The sequence below is a fragment of the Amblyomma mixtum genome, chromosome 1, assembly GCF_055824585.1.
Source record: "Amblyomma mixtum isolate Tamu chromosome 1, ASM5582458v1, whole genome shotgun sequence".
Lineage (NCBI taxonomy): Eukaryota > Metazoa > Arthropoda > Arachnida > Ixodida > Ixodidae > Amblyomma > Amblyomma mixtum.
The window spans coordinates 315285995-315305416 of record NC_143012.1 but is presented as its reverse complement, the minus strand read 5'-3'; the positions used below and the strand labels follow the sequence as shown (position 1 = coordinate 315305416).

Sequence of the window (19422 nt, the reverse complement as noted above, 5' to 3'; positions counted from 1 at the left end):
ATCGCAGTCATTATCACTTCTACCAGGAACTCGGTATTTGCCAACGATCGTCAGAAACGATGCATTTTTGATATTCATATATCCCAGGGTTTGCTATGAACGTGAACAAACAATACTATCGCGTTCTTCAGATGCCGGCGTTCGGCACGAAGACTGGCGCAGGCCGCCCGGCTCCAAGGAGTGCGCCCTATGTCATCATGACGCTACCGCTCTCCGCGCTCGCATTGGCTGCCGCTTTCCGTCGTTGTTGCCGCGAGCGGCCCGCCGTTGACATCTAGCAGGCCGGACGCAGGCAACGAGCTGCAATCGGACGTTGCGACGCTGTTCGCAACGGCGCGCCGTAAACCGAGCGAGTGGCGGTTAGCAGCAAACGCGGCTCGCTGGTGCGTCGACTACGCTCACGCGGCTGTGCCCCGCTCATCGTGCGTCACTGTATTTTGGGATGACGTCACTAAAACTTTATTTTTCTACATCCCTTGTGACGTCATGGTTGATGGCGCTAGCGATGGGTCTAGATCGTGAGAGTGAGCATTTAGGTAATCTTTGGAACCGAATTAAAATATTTTTTAAACGTTTGTTGCGTCCAACACCTGGCTGTGAGTGCCCTTGCATACATAGGAATCCCATAGCAGGCTTTTTATAGCTTCAAAATTTGGTGTCTCCACCCCTTTAAAACTGTATTGCTTTAAGCGTAATTGCGCCAATTCTCAAGAGAAACAATATCGCAGTTCCGAAACTCCCTAGACGTCGTTCCTCCCCTCAGCTTGATTCTCGGTACGCCAACCGTTCAGCGGACAGGCGTGGAAATCGCTCAATGTATGCTAATATATGCGGCCTTGACGACAGCGCTATCTTCTGAAGTGTGGACGTTTGCGCCAGTTTGTCTGACATACGCTTCAAAAGAGAAAGGAGAATGACGGGGTCGTAACGCCACATACTGAACGCTATCTTCCGCTCTGTGTGCCGATCTATAGTGTCCTTGTCGTATTTACTGCTTCCGCTATACGAGGTGCATTCTATGGTAGGCCGCTAAGCAGCCTCAGAGTCAGCGTAGTTATCGACCTTGGACTCACTTTTTCGAAGCTTGTCGCAGAGCTTGAACACCAGTGCGCACTGCTCAGTGCAGTGGACATCCTTCGCGCTCTGAGCAGCTGGTCTTTTCCCCTTTAGAGCGTGCAGGGACCACGAAGCGCCGCGGTTTATTCACAGAACACGTTCACATACTGGTTATTACATGCCTCCAGTGCGTTACAGGAGCACATCTTCACGGCGACACCACTGGCAAGGGCTTACTTTCAAGCTTCGCGAGCTTCGCTTTAACGTACAAGCGTAACTTTGCAAAAACGAGTCAGGAACGTGGCAGGCCTCGCCTGTCTGCCGCGTTTTGACAGGTTCCGAGCTTTGAAATGCTGCGCGCAATGATATATAAGCGTAACAGTTTTCCTTCGCTAAGAAGATCGCCTGGGACGTGTTCCATTTCCGCTTATCGCAGTGCAGGTCATTATGCAGGCCATTTGATAAACACGATGCGAGCCGAGTGCCTGGCAAGCTGGAAGATTTAAATTATTTGCAGTCAACGAACCCTAACGCTTGATTGATCACGTAATCTGCAGCTTGTTTTCGCAGCTCGAAGTCGAGCGTGTTCGTGTAAGCTTTGCTGCTCACGTGCAGTACAAAAATAATCTGTCAAAGCACGCTTCACCCCATTGATGGCCGCCTGTCTGAACTTCGAGACTGCGTTGACCTCAAAAATTCACAACCGCCGTAAAGGATAAGGAAAACGAAACGCCGCACCTGCCTTGCAGGAGCGCTGAAAACAAAATATGTTGAAGAAAATGATGAGTCTGTAGGCGGACAGCAGAAAATAAAGCCTGTCAGAGGGCCTCGAAGGCCGAGCGGCGAAATTGTTCTTACCCGCTGCGCTCGGTCCGAAAGCGAAAACGAGGAAATCAGATTCTTGCGAAGGCGCAGGCAGAGGTGAACGTCCAACGGCGCTGACCTTTACTATATTTCATTTAGGTTAAGCTGCAGCGTAGGGCGCGTTTCTCTTGGAAAGAAACGGGCCGTTTTCTGTTTCCTTTAACTTGAAAAATCATACCACCGTTTTGCCATTACGAAGGAATAGAGGAACTCGAAGAAAGGGGCAGTGAAAAGGACGAGGAAACCGTAGATTGCTGCGAGCGCTTGCCAGTATATACAGGCCAGCTGCACCGTTTCGTCAAAATCCTGTTTGCCGGCCAGTTCCAATTCTTTTTCTACCTTGTTGTTTAAGTTATTGGGAGGCTCCCGTTTTAGACCATGCCACGGCAGTCGCCGATATGCGAAACCACGTGCAATCGACCACTTCTAGCTCCACCTGGAGGTGACAGCAGAAAGTTCGGCGTACACAGTCTTTTATTTGGGTTTGTTTTAGAAAAGCGCCTCCGTGGCTCGCGAATATTCTGGTTGCTGCATATTGACTCTCCAGGGGCTCGCGCATTACCCGTTTAGGAAGACATATCGAACAGGTGAAATTGTGTGAAATTTGATATCGTCCACTTTCCTGGGTTTTCTTTTCCTCCCTTTACATTCTTATTTCATTTTCACCCCACACCCTGTTCGATCTACGCGCCACTTCTTCATGCGTTATGCGGCACAACGGCTTCGCGAGCGCGCAGCGAAATTATCTTCGAAAATAGATCCTCCCTTCCTGAACGGTGTAGGGGCAGTTTTTCCGAGTTGGAAGGAGAAAACGCCCCAGTGCCGGTACGCGTCAGATCCATTATACGCAGTCGCCTTCAGTATAGAAATTACACGGGTGGGTTGGTTCTACGGCGAGGCAGGGTGCTCCGAGGTGGCGCTTGTAATCCTTTCGGAAATATCACTTTATCCTAAACGTCGATGTAGTACCCTTTTCAGGACACAATTAGAACTTACCTTTTTTGCTCACAAGTTTAAAGTAGAACGTTTCCTATGAAACACAAAACACTTAATTCTTCTTTGTTTTCTTCTCGATGCAAAGAATAACGATGTTATAAAATAAACACTAAATACATGAAGCGTAAAATACAACTTATACTAAGTAGCACATAAAAACCGCAAGTACCCCAAAGTGATGCAACCAAAGATGTAAAAACAAAGCGAGCTCTTACGCTTGAAACCTAAAGTGAGCTAAGCAAGTCGACCGTTACGACCGCTTCGTACGCGAGTAGAGCCTGAGTATCGCAGCATTACTCAACATGTTACACTCAATGAATAATTTAAATATATATGCAGTAATAAACGCTAAAATAGCTAAACAGCGCTATCGGAGGAGGTCATGACTAATACCAAAGTCCTTCAATCTAATAACATGTATTGTACAATTAACTGCAACGATGCACTGGACATAAAATGCGCAGCATGCACATGGGAAAACAGTTACCAGGTGGTCTCTAGCAGATAAATAACAGATCACAAATATCACAGCTGATTGAACAAAAGGTCCGATAATTAGTCACTGAATTGCGTTGTGCGGAGCCTTCAGCACAAAATGTGGGTCTCGTACATTGTGCGCGCTTGACAAGTGTTCGGTTGAGCGCAAGACAAAGCATGCCTCCAGGCGTTTGCACATTGTAAAGCGGGCACAGGTGTTGCGGGCACGTGTTTGAAGTGGCGGATCCGGCGAAGTAACATGCCCACAAGGACAAGGAAACATCGGTGACACGACATCCTGGTCGTAAAGCAGCCTGATGTCGCATTTTCAAATCTGACTAATCCAGCTGCGTCTCTGCAGTATCTTCCACGTAAGGCTTTACTTGTCAGACACCTTGCCGTAACTATCGATGCTTGGAAATGCCAAGGCGCACAGAATTGTTCAAATGCTCATTCAAGCAAATGGATCCGCAAAGGCTGAGACGCAGTGACCAGCGGAGAAACAGTTGTGGGCGGGAAAACGTCCATTCTGGTAGAGCACATTGAACTTTATGTTGCACAAGTGAAACCGTCACCGTTCGACGACTTTGATGTGCCGTTGGTGAGAATGGTCATTCGGCTTCGTAAGCGGATTTCCAGATGTCGGCGAGGCAGACGGACGAGTGGAATCGGTAGAAGAGCATCAGCGGCACCGTGGTGTGCTCGACGAAGACCCACGCGCTCAGGCCGAAGTACCGCGTGCCCGTGAAGAACTTGCCGACGGCCTTGCTCTCGAAGGTGTACACGATCCACATGGTGATGTTGACCACGATGAGGAACGACACGATTTCGCGGCCGGGTTTCTTGTAGCGCAGTGCGGGACTGTTGCTGCACCTTCGCAACCCGTCGATGATGAGCGGCGTCTGTGTGACCACTTGCAGCACGGAGAAGAGCTGCAGCGGGGTGGGGAAAAAAGTGTGCACGTCACGTTAGTTAGAATGCAGCTGTAGTCAGAGTTACGCTATATGATAGTTGAAATCTACTGTGGCGACTGGGGACACGCGAAGGCAGGGTCTGACGGACGGACTGCTATCCTTTGCACGGCGTACTGTGCCTCCTATGTTGTCGCTTCTTTTTCTTCCGTTGTTTCTCCTTCGATCATTCACTACTGACTTGCCCAAGCTTTCGCACCTGCTATCCCCACATGGCGGCCATTACGTCAAGGAGTTCGCAAATACAAGACTCGGGGACCTTTTGTAGAGCGCCGCAGTTGCGCATTTTGCAAAAGTTGTGCAAATGAGTCAGCGATGTGACCAGGAAACTGCCATAGAATTCTGCTGCCTAAGAACCCATCGCTTGTAAATACACCGCATACTTCACACACCCTAAAGAGAAAAGAGCAAAAAGGGAGTAAACTGGCATGCAGCCTTCTCCGTTCTTGTTCCCACATAGGCGTGCTCGTATTTAGAGTGCAGCAGCCTATACATTGCAAATTGTCAGGCCATTAAAATGACTGCAATTAAAAGGCCACTTGAGGATGTTTTTCTGTTCGAACCTTTGAACTACGCCACTTGCAGCAGCTTCAGGACGACAGGTCTTATCGGTAGAAAGCGTCATCTACTCGACTCAGCGGATTCAGAGAGCCAGACCATCCAGATGGCTGCCTCAGCTCACCTGGAGCGCCATGCGGACGTAGCTGCCTCCCTCTTCCAACTCGGCGATGACCACCAGTGTGGCGTGGGCGAAGTAGAAGGGGATGGGGATGAAGAGCAGGAAGTCGTCCAGCATCGTGATGGGATGCCCGTTGACGTCCAGGGTGGCCACGCGGCCGTACGCCAGCAGGCAGGCGACGAAGGCCAGCGCCACCAGCACGCCCTCCTGGCCCAGGTAGACGGCGACGCCAGTGCTGCTGTACCTGCGCAGCGAGGGACCCTGCATGTGTTGATAGCGAAGAACGAGCCCTTTGGCCCATGACGCGCTCTGCGCTGCCAGTTCAGAAATACCGGCACATCGGCGGGGTCATATGCTCATGTCCTGTGAATGCCCATCTATATTCGTGCTCCATACATCTGGGGCTAACAAAGAGGGTTCAGCTTAAGGACAACGCAGCGAGCTATGGAAAGAAAAATGATAGGTGTAGCGTTAAGAGATCGGAAGCGGGCGGAGTGGGTGAGAGAACAAACGCGCGTTAATGATATCCTAGTCGAAATCAAGAGGAAGAAGTGGGCTTGGGCAGGGCATGTAATGCGAAGGCAAGATAACCGGTGGTCCTTGAGGGTAACGGAGTGGATTCCAAGAGAAGGCAAGCGTAGCAGGGGGCGGCACACAGTTAGGTGGGCGGATGAGATTAAGAAATCTGCGGGAATACGGTGGCCGCAACTGGCGAAGGACAGGGTTAATAGGAGAGACATGGGAGAGGTCTTTTCCCTGCAGTGGGCGTAGTCAGGCTGATGATGATGACATCTTGAGGACGAGACGCAAGGTTTTCGCGCGCACTGGGTAGATTAAGGGGAGGCAGTTGCAGCGATTGCGAGCAGCCGATTCCAATGCGTACAGTCTAATGTTAATGTGGGTTCTTTGCGCTGTGTGTAGAAGTGTATTATTTGGCTCAGGTGTTCATGACGAGAGAATGTAGTGATTGAGGGAGTTTATGTACTCTCCTCAGAAGGTGTTTCAGAGCAGCTTTAAGGAGTATAATGTTGTGTAGGGCTTTATGGCAGCACATAAGCAGCTAAGGCTATCTATCATGCGTCAGAAGCGAGATTATAATGTTTGTTGTATTCAATGCACTGCACTTTATTCAATGTGCAGCTTGTTTTTGACATTTGCTTTCCATAGAAGGATAAAAAACACTACAAATCAGACTTCCTTTCAATCTAAAGCAATATTGGATGAAAAGGAGTCTGGTAGTTGCGAAATAGAGTGAAATATTTTTCTCAGTTTTCAATGTCATAGCCTTTGGGTTATCGTCACGCAGTTTCCGGTTTCCCCGTTACGAAACGTTAAAAACGCTAAGGAGCAAAGTCGAAAAAAATACATGCTTAAAATGAGATCGCCTTCTCCAAGAGTAACCCACAAATTTGTCCCTATAAAACGAGTGATAGAAGAAGAAAATGCACTTGCTAATCATGGACATGCAGCTCCTTGGGTAGGCAGCCGCATAGAATTATCTTTTTTACACCCTCACCCAAGTTGCCACCTCACCGTGTCTTATCGTACCTCTCGTCAAGTAGTGACACGTAGAAGATGACCATGACCACGATGGAGACGAGGAGCACGACGAAGCCCGCGAACAGACCCCGGTTGGCCGAGTGGCAGTCGGCGCTGATGACGAGGTTGTTTTCGGCGACCTCCTGGGTGACAGCACTGCAGCCTGTTTTGGATCCGTAGCAGTGCCTGTGCGCAGACGTGCCCAGGTTCTGGAGCACGATGAACCAGACTCCGGCGAGCACCAGGTTGAACTCGATGGTGAACGGATAAAGGTACGGCACGGGCCGCATGTATGCCGGGGAGAAGAGGTCGGCCACAGCGCAGCTCCAATTGCTCTCGAAATGGGGTCGCTCGGAGAAGTACAGCTCGCCTCCTGCGAATGGCGTCCGATCGACTTTTACAATGCGGTACTTTTACAATGCTCGCGCCAAGGTGCGCCCGCATTGTATGACGTGAGCGACCTGAAGCCGCGCCTGTTGTGTATCATCGCTGGGACAGTTCAGTCGTAGGCAGCATTTTATAACGCACGAGTCACGTCACTTAGGCTGCAAGAACGTCAGGGAAGACCGCACCATCTTCCCTCAGCCGAATCCGTCACTCAACGCGGAACAAACACATTCTCCACCAAGTTAAGATTAGCGCTTTCCTCACCTCACTAATATGCTCTGCGTTTTCGGATGGCGGGATACAGCTCGATCACTGTCCAAAATGTAGAAAGAGGAGGGCAGACAGAATACTGCCACTACCTCTCCGCTCTCCTGTTATTTTCCGTATCGCCTCCTTACTTCCGGTATGCTTTTTTTTTCGATCTCGGCGCAGCAACTATAGCCGGCTCTAGTAGTGGAGCAGGCGCTCTTATTAACGGGGCCTCGGTATAGTTCTCCTATAAATGTTTTTTTTTCCTCCTCGACTTTGGCGAAGCTTTGGTTGCATCTGATTTTATGCATAATGCAGTTTACGAACCACCGTTACAAGAGTTCATTGTGAGCCCGACTACGCCCACTGCACGGCAAATGCCTCTCCCATGTCTCTCCAATTAATCCTGTTCTTTTCCAGCTGCGGCCACATTATTCGGCAACACAGTTACATGCTTGCAAAGGCAACTCATGCTTTGAATGCAGGCTTGACGTGTTCCTAAACGGGAGTATTGACACTGAGCGGAGAGAAGCAAATGCAAGGGGTGGTGTAAAGGAGGTCGAGCAAAGAAGCCGGGCAATGGCGAAAGAAAGTAAGAAGCGGCAGGAAATTACGCAGTAAAATGGAGCCAGATTTAAGCACATGGGTCAGTACAGAAGCCATTCTATGGTTTTCAAATAGTGGCATGAAGATGGTTTGGTTTTATGGGGTTTAAAGTCCCAAAGCGACTAAGGCCATGAGAGACGCCGTAGAGGAGGGCTCCGGAAATTTCTACCACCTGGGGTTAGATGTGCCACAGCAGGCAGCAGCGTTTGCGAATAACTTTGCCTGAGGCTCAGTCAAAGGTGACGCTGTTTTCACCGATGGTCCCATATGCAAAAAATTAATGCAGAAACTATTGTGCAGAACGTTAAAAACCCATAACTATAAAAAACGAAGTTTGTTACGTTGTCTGGTACTCGTTACAATGCACGAAAGGGGAGGAGAGAGGACAGGCATATAAATAAAAAATGCGTCTTCAAAGGTAGCACTCTTTCCAACATGTAGAATGGGAATACCATCCTACATAGCTCAGTGTTTCACGAAAGAAACTGCGCTAAAGGTTCAACGTACAGTGGTGAGCAGCCTTGTCTAGAGCGCTTGAGCAGTGCGCACTTGGTAACAAAAACCGAAATTAGAGAGCAGCCCCTCATTACAGGGCAAAATTTTCGTGCCTGCTTTGTTTACGAGGCTATCTGGCGCTACTTCAGTGCAAGCGTTGCAGCTGGACCCTAGAGGCTGCCACAAAATCTGGATTTGTTTGCAAGGAAGTGCACCGCCCGAGCGCTCTAGACAAGGCTGCTCACCACTGTACTGTCGAGACGCATGCCATTACTGTCGCATTTCATTGAAGAATCCTAATTTTGTGTTTTTTTTCTTCCAAGATACAGTGCCTCGTACGATAACCGCATTGACATCAGCGGTCCACAAGCGTCTAGCATCCGGCATGCTTGTATATCATGGCGATATCTAGTAGCTTATCGTTTCATCTTTGAGTAGTCGTTCTGCATTGTCCCAGCTTAGCGGCTTGCTGTTTCTGTATGGACGCTTTCTTTTAACGCCAAGCAGCCAGCTAAACGTCGCGAATAGGACGAACGGCCTAAACCACACTGTCTAGTGGTGCACGAATGTTAGACAGAAGAATAGCCTTGCCGCAGCTTTATCGCAAAGGACTCAGTTTTCTGACAACATTGGCAAAAAAATACAAACACACCTGAAAAGCTGACGTTTGCCCGCAGGGCGATCGCACCGGCTGCCTTGGCCTTGGAAGCCTTGATGACGTCTCCGTAGGCATCGTTAACAATGGTGCGGAACCAGAAAGCAAGCGTGGTGGCAAAGCAATGCATGATGCCGAATTTCGCCAGGATCAGCCATCGGTTTATTACGATCTGAAATAGAAAAGGACAGAGCAAAGCTTTTAGGAAGTATATGAGAGCGTTCGAACTGCGTGAAGACAATTTTCACGGCAATAAAGCTGTGCCTCAGAGGTTTCCTGCAGCCAGAACAGCTGCCCATTTCTGAGAAGCAACCGACCATATGAGGTGTGGTATTAAACTCGAACCTGTGAGTGACAGTAGAGCGAGCGGTTTAAAACTCAACTGCCAGCTTTTTGAACCGAAAGCGGTAGAAAAAATATAAAAATTTCATACATTAAGTTAGTTTATGATGGCACGTAGACGGCGAAGTATGCCATCAACTTCCTAGTTAAACACCGCGCACCGTGCACTGCACTTCCTAGCAAGAAACAATGTCTTAACAACTGTGTATGTGTAGTGCTGACAAATAGAAGCTGATCTACATGACCATTAGATACAACAAAGAAGAGTGCGGTCAGAGGTGTTTTTGTGCCGCGGCGAAATCAAGTGCTAGAAGCCTTCACGTCAGAATGGCTGAAGACAGTGCACGAATACTGACGTTGGAGTACTTGAAGAGGAAGTAGAGCTGGTAGAACGAGAAGAGCGGTCGCAGCGTGTGCACCAGGAGCAGGGCGACGTCCGTGCACACCTCTCCGGCGTGCATCCACGCGATGATCTCCTGGCCCAGCAGCAGGCCCTCGTGGATCAGGTGGCCGCAGCAAAACACTGCATGCCAGAGCACGGACAGAGTGCGGGAAACAGGCATATTGGACGCAGTGCAACGGCACTTGAGGGACTAATTGTCCGGTGCATCGATCAACGTAAAATACATTCACTTGCCTGTTTTACCCTGACGGACTCATTTTTTTTTAATGGCGTCAAAATGGTCATTTAGTACCACTGCTGCCATCTGTCGGCAAACGATTGCCATCACTTCTCTGCCACTGCAAGGTGATCTCAACGGGCAGACCCACCCGTCATTCCGGCCTTGAGGTAGAAGCTGCCGCTGTGTCTGCCTGTGAGGTACGTGTACCCGTTGGGCTGCCCCAAGTAGCAGCCCTTCCAGTTCAGGGCGTCCTTGGTGACCACGGACTCGGCGTCGCTGCCGCTGGTATGGCGGTCACTGCCGCTACTGGTGTTGCTGTCGGTGCCGCGCCCGCAGGACACGGTCGGTTGGCGAGAGCGGCGCGCATCATGCAGGGCCAGGTCCGTATGCAGGAACACCAGCCACACCAGACCCAGCACACACACGGTGCACGCGAACGCCTGCGACGCCAAGCAACGTCACATTACAGTGCCACCGAAGAAAGACATACGGCCAGACCAAGAACGCTGGGCAGCTTGACCCCGGTTCTCGCAGTTTTCCGCGGTGGCTTGGGGGCAGCCAGTCATTCCCCCAGGTTACATTTTGAATCGGATACTCTGCAGCAATGCACTGTCAAAGCTACAGCAGTCCATAGTTATGGTTATGGCCTGTACGGGTTGTTAGTAGCATGCCCTTGCTAAAAGAAGCTGAGATTAATCTTTATTATGGGCGCATGTTTTGTAATTTTCCCTCAGAGACACTATTAGTCCTTTTTTCGAACAAGCGCTGTTCCTGCGGGGGAAAGAATTACAGAAACGGCAGTGTTGATGCGTCTAGAGAGGATTCCAGTTTAGAGAACGAATAGACGACGTATTCCGCCTGCGAAACTGTTCCGGAAAAGAGACTTCAGGGCTCATGCTTTAGCCCGCCGCTCCCGGGGGGCTGTGACCTGTCTACAGCCAGTGGTTACTTCACTGAAGCTTCAATCAAAGAGGGAGCTATGTGCGCGTCGATTCTGCCTTGCTGTGAGAGATAATCAGTATGTTCACAAGCATTTTGTCACGACAGGTAGATCCCATATGAACGTAATCGCGGCACGATTTTTTACTTGGTACAGGTGAAGCGTGCTTCTGGCGTAAATGATACCAATTCGTGGTTTGTGGCTTTAGCAGCAATGCGTCATCGTTTTGATAATTCGTCAGTCCAAATTCGCGCTGAGACAATATGTTAGCCTGGGGTGGAAAGTGGACACGAAGGATGGCTTCAGAGAATCTATCGGAAAGGAAGAAAGATAAACTTGAACTATCGTGCTCTAGTTGGTTACTCTGCGCTCAGGGCAGGGAAGAAAAAAGCCATGAAAGATTACAGTAAGGACAAGAATAAAGCTAATACATGTGTACACGCCCTGGACACAGCGGCCTCCTTCCTAATGCCGCTATATCTGTTCAGTGTGGCAATGAGAATGCCTTTCAACACTCTTACGTACTGCGCATTCCCTCTCTCATTTCGTCTTTCTCTCCCCGAATCCCTTCCCCACGCAGAGTAGCAAGTCAGCAAATTTAAACGCCTGCTGAAATCTGTTAAAGAGCTTTTCTCTCTCTCTCTCTCTGCCCATTGTGTCGTAAAAAGTTTCGAACATCTTACGCTTAGCTTGTTTAAGCGGATATGTGAAATACTGATACGAGGTGAGAAAAGTGCATTTAGTAGATTGTTTCACGCGATTGTGTAATTGCAGCCAGTCGAATTTTAATAAAGGCCAAGTGAGAGGCCCGCGCGGCGGCGGAGAGCTTCGGGCTCTCTGTGCCTACGTGGGAGCTGCCCTCTACACCCGGCGCCTAGCCGAGTGTCCTTCAGGACCCCTACTATGGGAAATAAAGTTTTACCACCACCAAGCCGAAAAATCTCATGGCATTAGCTGCGGGCTTCCACTAACAATTGGTTTATTTTCTTTCTGGAGAGTTTTACAATAAAGGGCATTAGCTGAGGCAAATAGTGCAAGCCCACGGTTGTCTTTTGAATGGTACGACGAAACAGCGCTGACGAACGGGACGGAAGAAGAGACAGACACATGCGCTGATGTGTCTGACAGACAGCGCATGTGTCTGTCTCTCGTTCCGTCCCGTCCGCCAGCGCTGTTTCGTCGTACCATTCAACATGAACCAACCAGCACGACTCAGCCCTCTCCTTGGTTGTCTTTCGCCTTACAGAACGTTCATATTAATGCTCTAAACAAAGCGGGAACTTATTGCAGTACAGCGTTTCACTTAGCTCTAGACAAAGGATTCGAAGACATTTTTCTAAAGGGAAACTGAAGCGAAGTTCGCTCGTGCACAAGGAAGATGCATCTACTCACATCGTCGAGTTCGATGGTGTGTCGGCCTATCCTGACCGAAGGCTGTAGGACAGTCATCACCCCTCCGAACACCACGATGAGGGTGGCGTAGATGTAGCTCAGCAAAGAGGCCAGGTTGCTCCTGCGCGTAGCGAGCATGACGCTTCGAGAGTCTTGCACCGTGCAGAAGAGATCCGCGTCCGAGCGCCACATCTCGACACATGCGCAGCGACCGAGGCCACTCTAAGGACGAGCGCGACTGCGGCGTTCGGCTCGGCGAGACTGACATATGACCGATTTGGCTGCGGCCGGTAGCACACGAAGACAAAGGTAAGGTCCCGATAGCAGCCATTCCTTCGGAACCGCTTATTTACAGTCGCTGCTGATAAAAAAGCGCTGGGAGTCCTGAACAAGGGGGAGCGGCGGGTCGCCCCCTCTTTCTTCTCTTGAAAGAGGGCGAGGGTCATCTCAATCAGTTGATCAGCTCCAGGCTTCGCTGCCCCCTCCCCCGCTTGGGACAACATTATCTATCGAAACACGTTTCCTTTGCTCATGGGAAACAGAAGGCTCAAGGTCGTTCTTCACGAAGCCTTTTCCTTACACGTGCAGTTAAAATTCAAATACCACGGAGGTTTGGTTTGGTTTATGGGGTTTAACGTCCCAAAGCGACTAAGGCTACGAGAGACGCCGTAGTGGAGGGCTCCGGAAATTTCGACCACCTGGGGTTCTTTAACGTGCACTGACATCGCACAGTACACGGACCTCTAGAATTTCTCCTCCAAAGCAAATACCACGGAGGTTCACGCCGGTAGATTCCATTCATAGTTTGCCCTCGCCGCCGATAACCGTTTCGAGCAATAACATTGTGTTGAGACAAGGGCAAGATAAGCGTACGGGAAAAGATAGAGTACGAGGAAAACTGGCTCTCCTTGGTATCTCCCAAAACAGCTACAAATTGTCACGTGGTGGTGACGACAGGCACGGTGGTATGTAGACGACGAGCAATCAGGCTGGCGATGAACTCAAACGATTTATTGGGCCAACTTGCGCCCGCAAACTGGAAACAGCTTGCGACGGCAGCGATAGCAGCAAGTTCTCTCGGCGGATGTCGGGACAAGAGGACATCGCTCTCGGCCGCATTCAGTTCAATGACGGCAGCGAAATTCCGAGCTAAGGTGCTTAAGGCATGGGCACCACTCTAGAAAATTGTAGAAAATGCTGCCCGTAAACGTTCACGTTTCAGAACACACTGCTGAATCATTGCTTAGTGTATAAAGTAATAAGGCCGCGTGCCGGCATTTATAACGAAATAACAGGAAAAAAACGAACCCAACGCTTAGCTTCAATATTATAAGCATTTGAAAATCCTAGAGAATTGCACATGTAAATGAATCTAAGATGGGTGAAAGGGGGAAAGTATATTTCTCCGCTTCTGCGTTGGTGAACGTCGAGTCCACTCCGCAAACACGTTACAGACCAGAATAGCCTAGCTCTCGAGAGGCTAAGCAAAGATGAGAAACCATGCACCACACGTTGCTTCTGTGGCGCCGAATAAGTAAGCGTGCTAAAAGTACGTTTGGCCACAAATTTCACAGCAGTAGTGAACACACATACTGCAGACAGAGCAGCAGACGCTTATTGTTCGTGTTTCAAGAAGCCATTTACCATGTTTTCAAAGCGATACATGCATGAAAGCAGCAGCACATATTTTAACTGCTATCACTGCAACTATTCAGCGCTTAGTTGATACAGCAAAGACGAATACCATTCGGTGTTTTCGTTTACTACTGCACATCCATCTCGAATGGTTGGTCCTACCGTCAGGAGCACCTGTAGTATTCAGGTGTAGAGTGGGTCACGCCTTTCCTTGCATTATGATAGCCTATTGATTTCATTGTTCATTTCCACATTTATACGCAGGAGGCCGAGGGAACAGTTACATGGGCGCAGCCTGAGAAGCCCTCGAGTCTCGCCCGTCTTTTGCAAGGAGTAGCACACGTAATCAAAGTCTCACAGACATTGACAGAAAGGATTAGTCTCAACCTCCTCGTAATCCTGCAGTGTTTACTTCTCATATGATTTAAAGCGATGCCTTTCAATATTTGTTGTACTCCGCGGAACAGGGAAGCAACTTGCGCATATGTGTTTAAACGAGAGATTTTCATTTCTATTTCTTTTCTTTGAAAGGATCGAGACGTAAATGAAAAGAAACCACCAATGAAGAGTGTTTAAAGATCTCTACAAGTCTCAACGGAGGCCGCCAGAGGACTGACCAGAGCATGTCCTCGTTCTGCCTCCGGCTGAGGTCAACGGAGAAGGAGCGGCTCTTGACCCTTCGGCGCTCCTGCCGCCGCAAGCGGTTCGTCGCGCAGGGCATGGAAGAGGAGCGGTGTCGAAGCGCTATCGTCACCGCAGGTTTGCCCCCCGCGGCGTCCGTGGTGCGCACGCTAGATGAACGCATCTTCTGCAGCTCCTTGCGGTACGCCTGCGAGAAGCACCTAGGCAGTGTACTAAAAGCGACGACTGAGCACCAACACTACAAAAACCTCATTTCACCTGCATGTTTTGTTTGTAATAATGCATAAGACGTAGGAATACATGGGCTGCCATGAGGTATTCGCCTGTAACTAGTTATTTATAATGAAATTTCTTCTCTCATGTTTTCCATGACTACAGCGCAATGAACGGGACAAGAAGAACGACACAGGCAGAGACACAACACAGCGCTGGAACAGTCATGGAATATCGGAACCAACTCGCCCAGCAACTTACCTTGTCAATCTCATGTTTTCGTTTCGGTTTTGTCAACCAAACGATGGCTGTGACGCGTAAGGAGTGTTCCGGCCACGTGAGGCATGAAAAAAAAACTGCAACATAGTACAAGCGCTAATTCACAGTTTTTTTTTGTTATTCTAGCGCTTGTTATTTTAGCTCTCGTAATTAATTAAATCTACGTAGCAGTGATTATACTGCATTTTTCATGAACACTCCTCACAACATCACAAGCATGATTTGGTCGATGAAAGCGAAACCAAAATAGCATCAAGAGGAAATTAATTATATATTATCTAGCAGTCGTAGAGAGAACGCCACCCGGTGACCCATGTGTACTAATGTATAAAACATCATATGAGAGACGAAAACACGGAGTTGAGTTCCAAGTGTGCTCGGATTTGTTCTTTATATTTATTTAACGATGCAATAAATCGGTCTATAAATTCGCCATTCACTTCAAATACAATTTTTAATCCTGCACTTCTAACCTCATGTCGCCTCTCTGCTCTACCATAGATTCATTCACATGACTATTGTTGTCCCAGCCCTAGGGCCTCAGAGAGAGTGACTATGCCTGCATCAACATCCGGATGGATGCCGCCACATTCTAGTTTAAGATGTTAAATTGTTTCTACAGATTTGCTACACACTGCGTACATGTCATCCTCTTGGTTATATTTATTATTTCATCGAGTTCTAAGGCACTCTGATCTAGCTTCAAAGAGTAGGGCACTGCCTCTTGAGTTATCATAGAAATATTCCTTCCTGGTCTTCCTTTTCCAATTTATAAATAGCCCGCTCCTTTTCCATTGATTTATTCCAGATTTAACCTGAGTTTTTTTACCTGTTGCTCAACGCTCTTTATTTCGTCCTCCCTGTTTCCTGCTTACTTACTGGTTTGTTTTTTAGTCCCTTTCTGCCCCTCTAAGTCAACGCGCTTTATGCATAAGTATTTAAATGCCTTAGTTGTCCGCCTGTTATCGTCAGATTTCCTCAGGCGTTCTTCATACAATACTTTACTCTGCTGCGACGCGACCACAATGTTGCTGCGCGACACGGCTGCGTGCATAGGCGCGGCGCGCAATTGACGTCACATGAATAAGGTTTACAGGAGGACTAGATCATTCAACTGTCATAGACCCTGTCACAACCTCTCTAAAAATTGTGTTTGAGTCCTGTCATTCTCTCCATCTCCAAAGAAAAGCAGTATAGCTAGCGATGGACAATTCTAGACGAGCAAATAGTCTGTTTCCAGGTAGGCGGTTACCTATGCATACATAGTTTCAACGGGGTTTTGTAATGGGGTCATTGACCGGGCGGAAGGCCAGCATTGGAATAACAATGAACAAAATATCCCATTCAGCATTGCGTCCTATCTTTGCCTTCGAGTAAGGCTGACTTCGATAAGCTCTGAATTACAACGGCGTTGAAGCAGGTTACATGTCTGTAGAAGTCGCATAGTGAGCAGGGATGTTTTAGCATCTGGCATGACTGCTGGATTTTGAACCGGCACTTCGATACTGTGCGATTACGACCAACACCGGTCCTGTGCACGGCTGCGGGGCTGAATACTTGCACGGCACGTGGCGTTGCAAGCTCCTCACGCACGCATAACATTTTTATCGACCTGTTTTGTACTCAGTACTTTGCGGGCAATACTACAATATGACTTTCATGCCTGAGCGATATCAGACAACAAGCAACGCGCAACGCTCTGCAGGTGCTGCTAATCATGCTATCGATTACAAAACGAGGGGATTTCCCGCAAGTAAGACGAAAAGAGCAAAATACATTGCTACCACCAGGGCTGTGACGCTGCTATCTCCTGGCTCCCCGGAACATGTTTATCACGTGCGGCCATCGAAAGCAGTGGCGTGCGCTTATTCCGTAATTAGAAACTTGATTAATGCATTTCGAGAGATAAAAACACTGATAAACTACTGTAAGCATTGGGAACTGCCTGCCGACTGCCGAAAGATTTGTGTTTTGCGTATTACCTAAAGGAATAAGAGTGACGATGGACAACGTAACTACTCGTTGGGTGAAATAATAGAACCGATATGAAAGCGACAGAGAGGGAGAGAGAAGCCCTTTAGTGAAAAAACAGAATTTAACCGGCGTCTAAAAATCGCTGGTATGCTACTCTGCGTGGGGAAGGGAATTTCGGAGATAAAGGCGAAAGGAGAGCGGTGCGGAAAAGGTAAAATGAAACAAAAAGGGGAGAAGATAAAACGCGGCCAATGAATGCGTACTAGATGCATCGGCGAGTAATGTTGCTGCATATGAAATGATGAAATGCATAGTCCGACATAGGAGTTAACAAGGTTCACTGCGTGAAGAATGATGAGGATAACATGCAAGGTGAGATAGAGCTTGTCAATATGTCCAATGCTCTTTGAATATGCAAATGAAAAGTTAATCGCATGAATAATCTCGAGAGAACTGTCAGGCGGCAGTTCTTTTTACTGCTGGTGGGGCCAACACCCTTTCGACATCGCCACAACCTTCGAATTCAGCCGTCCGCTTCTATTGCTTGCTAAACTATCCGTGATTATAGTTAGTCTTGAGTCTGGTGCCTTGCTTGAGAAGATACGGTGTACACGTACAAAAGTGGAGTACATAATTCCGGAGGCACAGTCGCTCTTTGACGAGCACAGTTGCTCTGCGGAGCACTCGATTTATTAGGCCCGATCTTTACGCGAAACCATCGCGCACCTCACCCGACCCCGAGAACCCTAACTATCCTCTGGACAGAGAACAGCTCGGGCACAGACAGCAGCTTCCATGTGCTGGGTGATCGATGCTGTCTAGAAAGCTTCAAGCACCCAACACATGTCAGCTATACTGTCGGTGTGAACGGAGCACCAAGCTATCCGCCAGCAACAGGGTAGCTAGGGGCCTGGAGTACGGGCGAAGTATAGGCGGAAGGTGGTTCTGGCATCTCAAAAATGGCACGCGTAAACGAACGCAAGGTGGTCTCTCGCATGCCTACTTACCGCGAGCTCCGGTGTGCCGACGAATGAATCCAGTTGGATGCTGTCGGTCGCCGTGGCCAGCTCGCATTTTCGGCGCACCATCGTCATGCCGAGCATCTGAGCCGCGTCCTCGTCGTACCGTCCAGTTTCCGACATGTCCTCTTCGCTGACCACTGCCTTGCTCCGCTACAAACACCATGCACGCTGCCTGCGCTGTTTGCGGCGTAGTTCACTGCTTGTTCCACTGCGGAAGCGTTCGAAGCTTGTGCGCATCGAAGGGAATACTATCGAGAACAAGACCGTTCATGATTTGGCTGACGCCTGAAGAGAGATAGCAGCGGGGAAGAGAGTGTGATTGAAATCGGAGAGTGATAAGGCCGTGGCGAACACGCCTTTGTGTGAGGAATTAGATTGTGTGTCTTCTGTGCGTGTGTGCCTGCATGCGCTTCTTCTAATGCTTGAAATTTTACGCGCAAAAGAAACACCGAGAGTAATGAATGCCGTACGGGAAGGATACCGATAATCTGGCCGCCTGGCGTTCTTCAACTTGCTTGCCATATTACAGAAATGAGCGATAAGGCAAATCGATGTTCACAGTAAGAAGAAAGGCGATGTTTGTAGGCCTCCGGTCGAATGTTCGGGTGTTTGAGGAATCATGATTCCAGCGGTTGTCGAATCTCAGTAAGGCGTTGTTCGTTACGAAAACCGAGTACGTGTGTGCGACGGGTAAACCGTTAAACTTTGTCAGTGTTCTGAGAATACTGCGGTACTATCACGGTGCTGCGATATAACGAGGCAGACGTAGTTTATACAGACTATATATAGAGGAAAGTTAAGTGACAACATGACCAACTAAGCTGTAATGAGAAACGTTTGTCAAGTTCCTCTTGCTCAAAATTTTCCGGAGTTGTATCGATGGCGCAGTTATAGACAAGTATTGCAGGAGCAGGCGCGGCGTCTGGCTCATTTGAAACCTCCTGCTTTCGCTTGCCGAATAAGGTCAATACTGATAACGTCGGTGGCCGTTGACGGCGATTGCAAAGTTACTCTGATAATTAGTTGCTTACTACAGCTCGAAGTGGCGGCTACTTTTTTCGTATTTAGCACGAAGTAGTTGCCTTGTCCAGGCTGATACCGTTCACCAGCTTGCTTATTGGCGGAGGAATAAGAGGAAAGGCAGGGAGGTTAACCGAAAGAATAATCGGTTTGCTACCCTACAGCTTGCCTATTGAGTTGAAACGTACCGAACGACCTTCCAGTGCAGGTGCCTCGGTGTCCAGTCGAGCCAGGAAAGTGGCTCGCTTCGATATGGGCTGACGCTGATGAAAAGAAAAGGAAAAACGTGGTCACGTGGTTCCTTCAAACATGCACCCTGCAGGGCTTCAAGTATTGGCAAGGGATGGTTATCGCGAAATCGTGATG

The 19422-nt window shown here is 48.8% G+C and overlaps 2 protein-coding genes across 3 annotated transcripts in view; one reads left to right on the top strand and one right to left on the bottom strand.

Moving 5' to 3' along the window:
* LOC149372540 (uncharacterized) overlaps positions 1-15279 on the top strand; it is a 43989-nt gene extending 28710 nt beyond the window's left edge. Inside the window, exon 3 of the mRNA XM_089567034.1 lies at positions 14927-15279. Coding sequence (XP_089423160.1) covers positions 14927-14934 — 8 coding nt within the window. The 3' untranslated portion in view covers positions 14935-15279. The remainder of the gene's footprint in view (positions 1-14926) is intronic.
* Positions 3318-18316, bottom strand: LOC149372539 (proton channel OtopLc-like). 2 transcript variants are annotated; one of them, XM_089567032.1, is made up of 9 exons: positions 18022-18314; positions 14524-14735; positions 12272-12392; positions 10088-10379; positions 9673-9839; positions 8972-9146; positions 6592-6955; positions 5047-5287; positions 3318-4325 (listed from the first exon to the last, which is right to left on the bottom strand). In XM_089567032.1, exons 1-9 carry the CDS (start codon positions 18154-18156, stop codon positions 4005-4007), a joined length of 2028 nt encoding a protein of 675 aa, XP_089423158.1. In that variant the 5' UTR covers positions 18157-18314; the 3' UTR covers positions 3318-4004. The 2 variants fall into 2 exon arrangements, with proteins under 2 accessions (XP_089423158.1, XP_089423159.1); XM_089567033.1 differs by lacking the exon at positions 8972-9146 and having other exon boundaries at positions 18022-18316.
* Positions 18317-19422: the final 1106 nt, after the last annotated feature.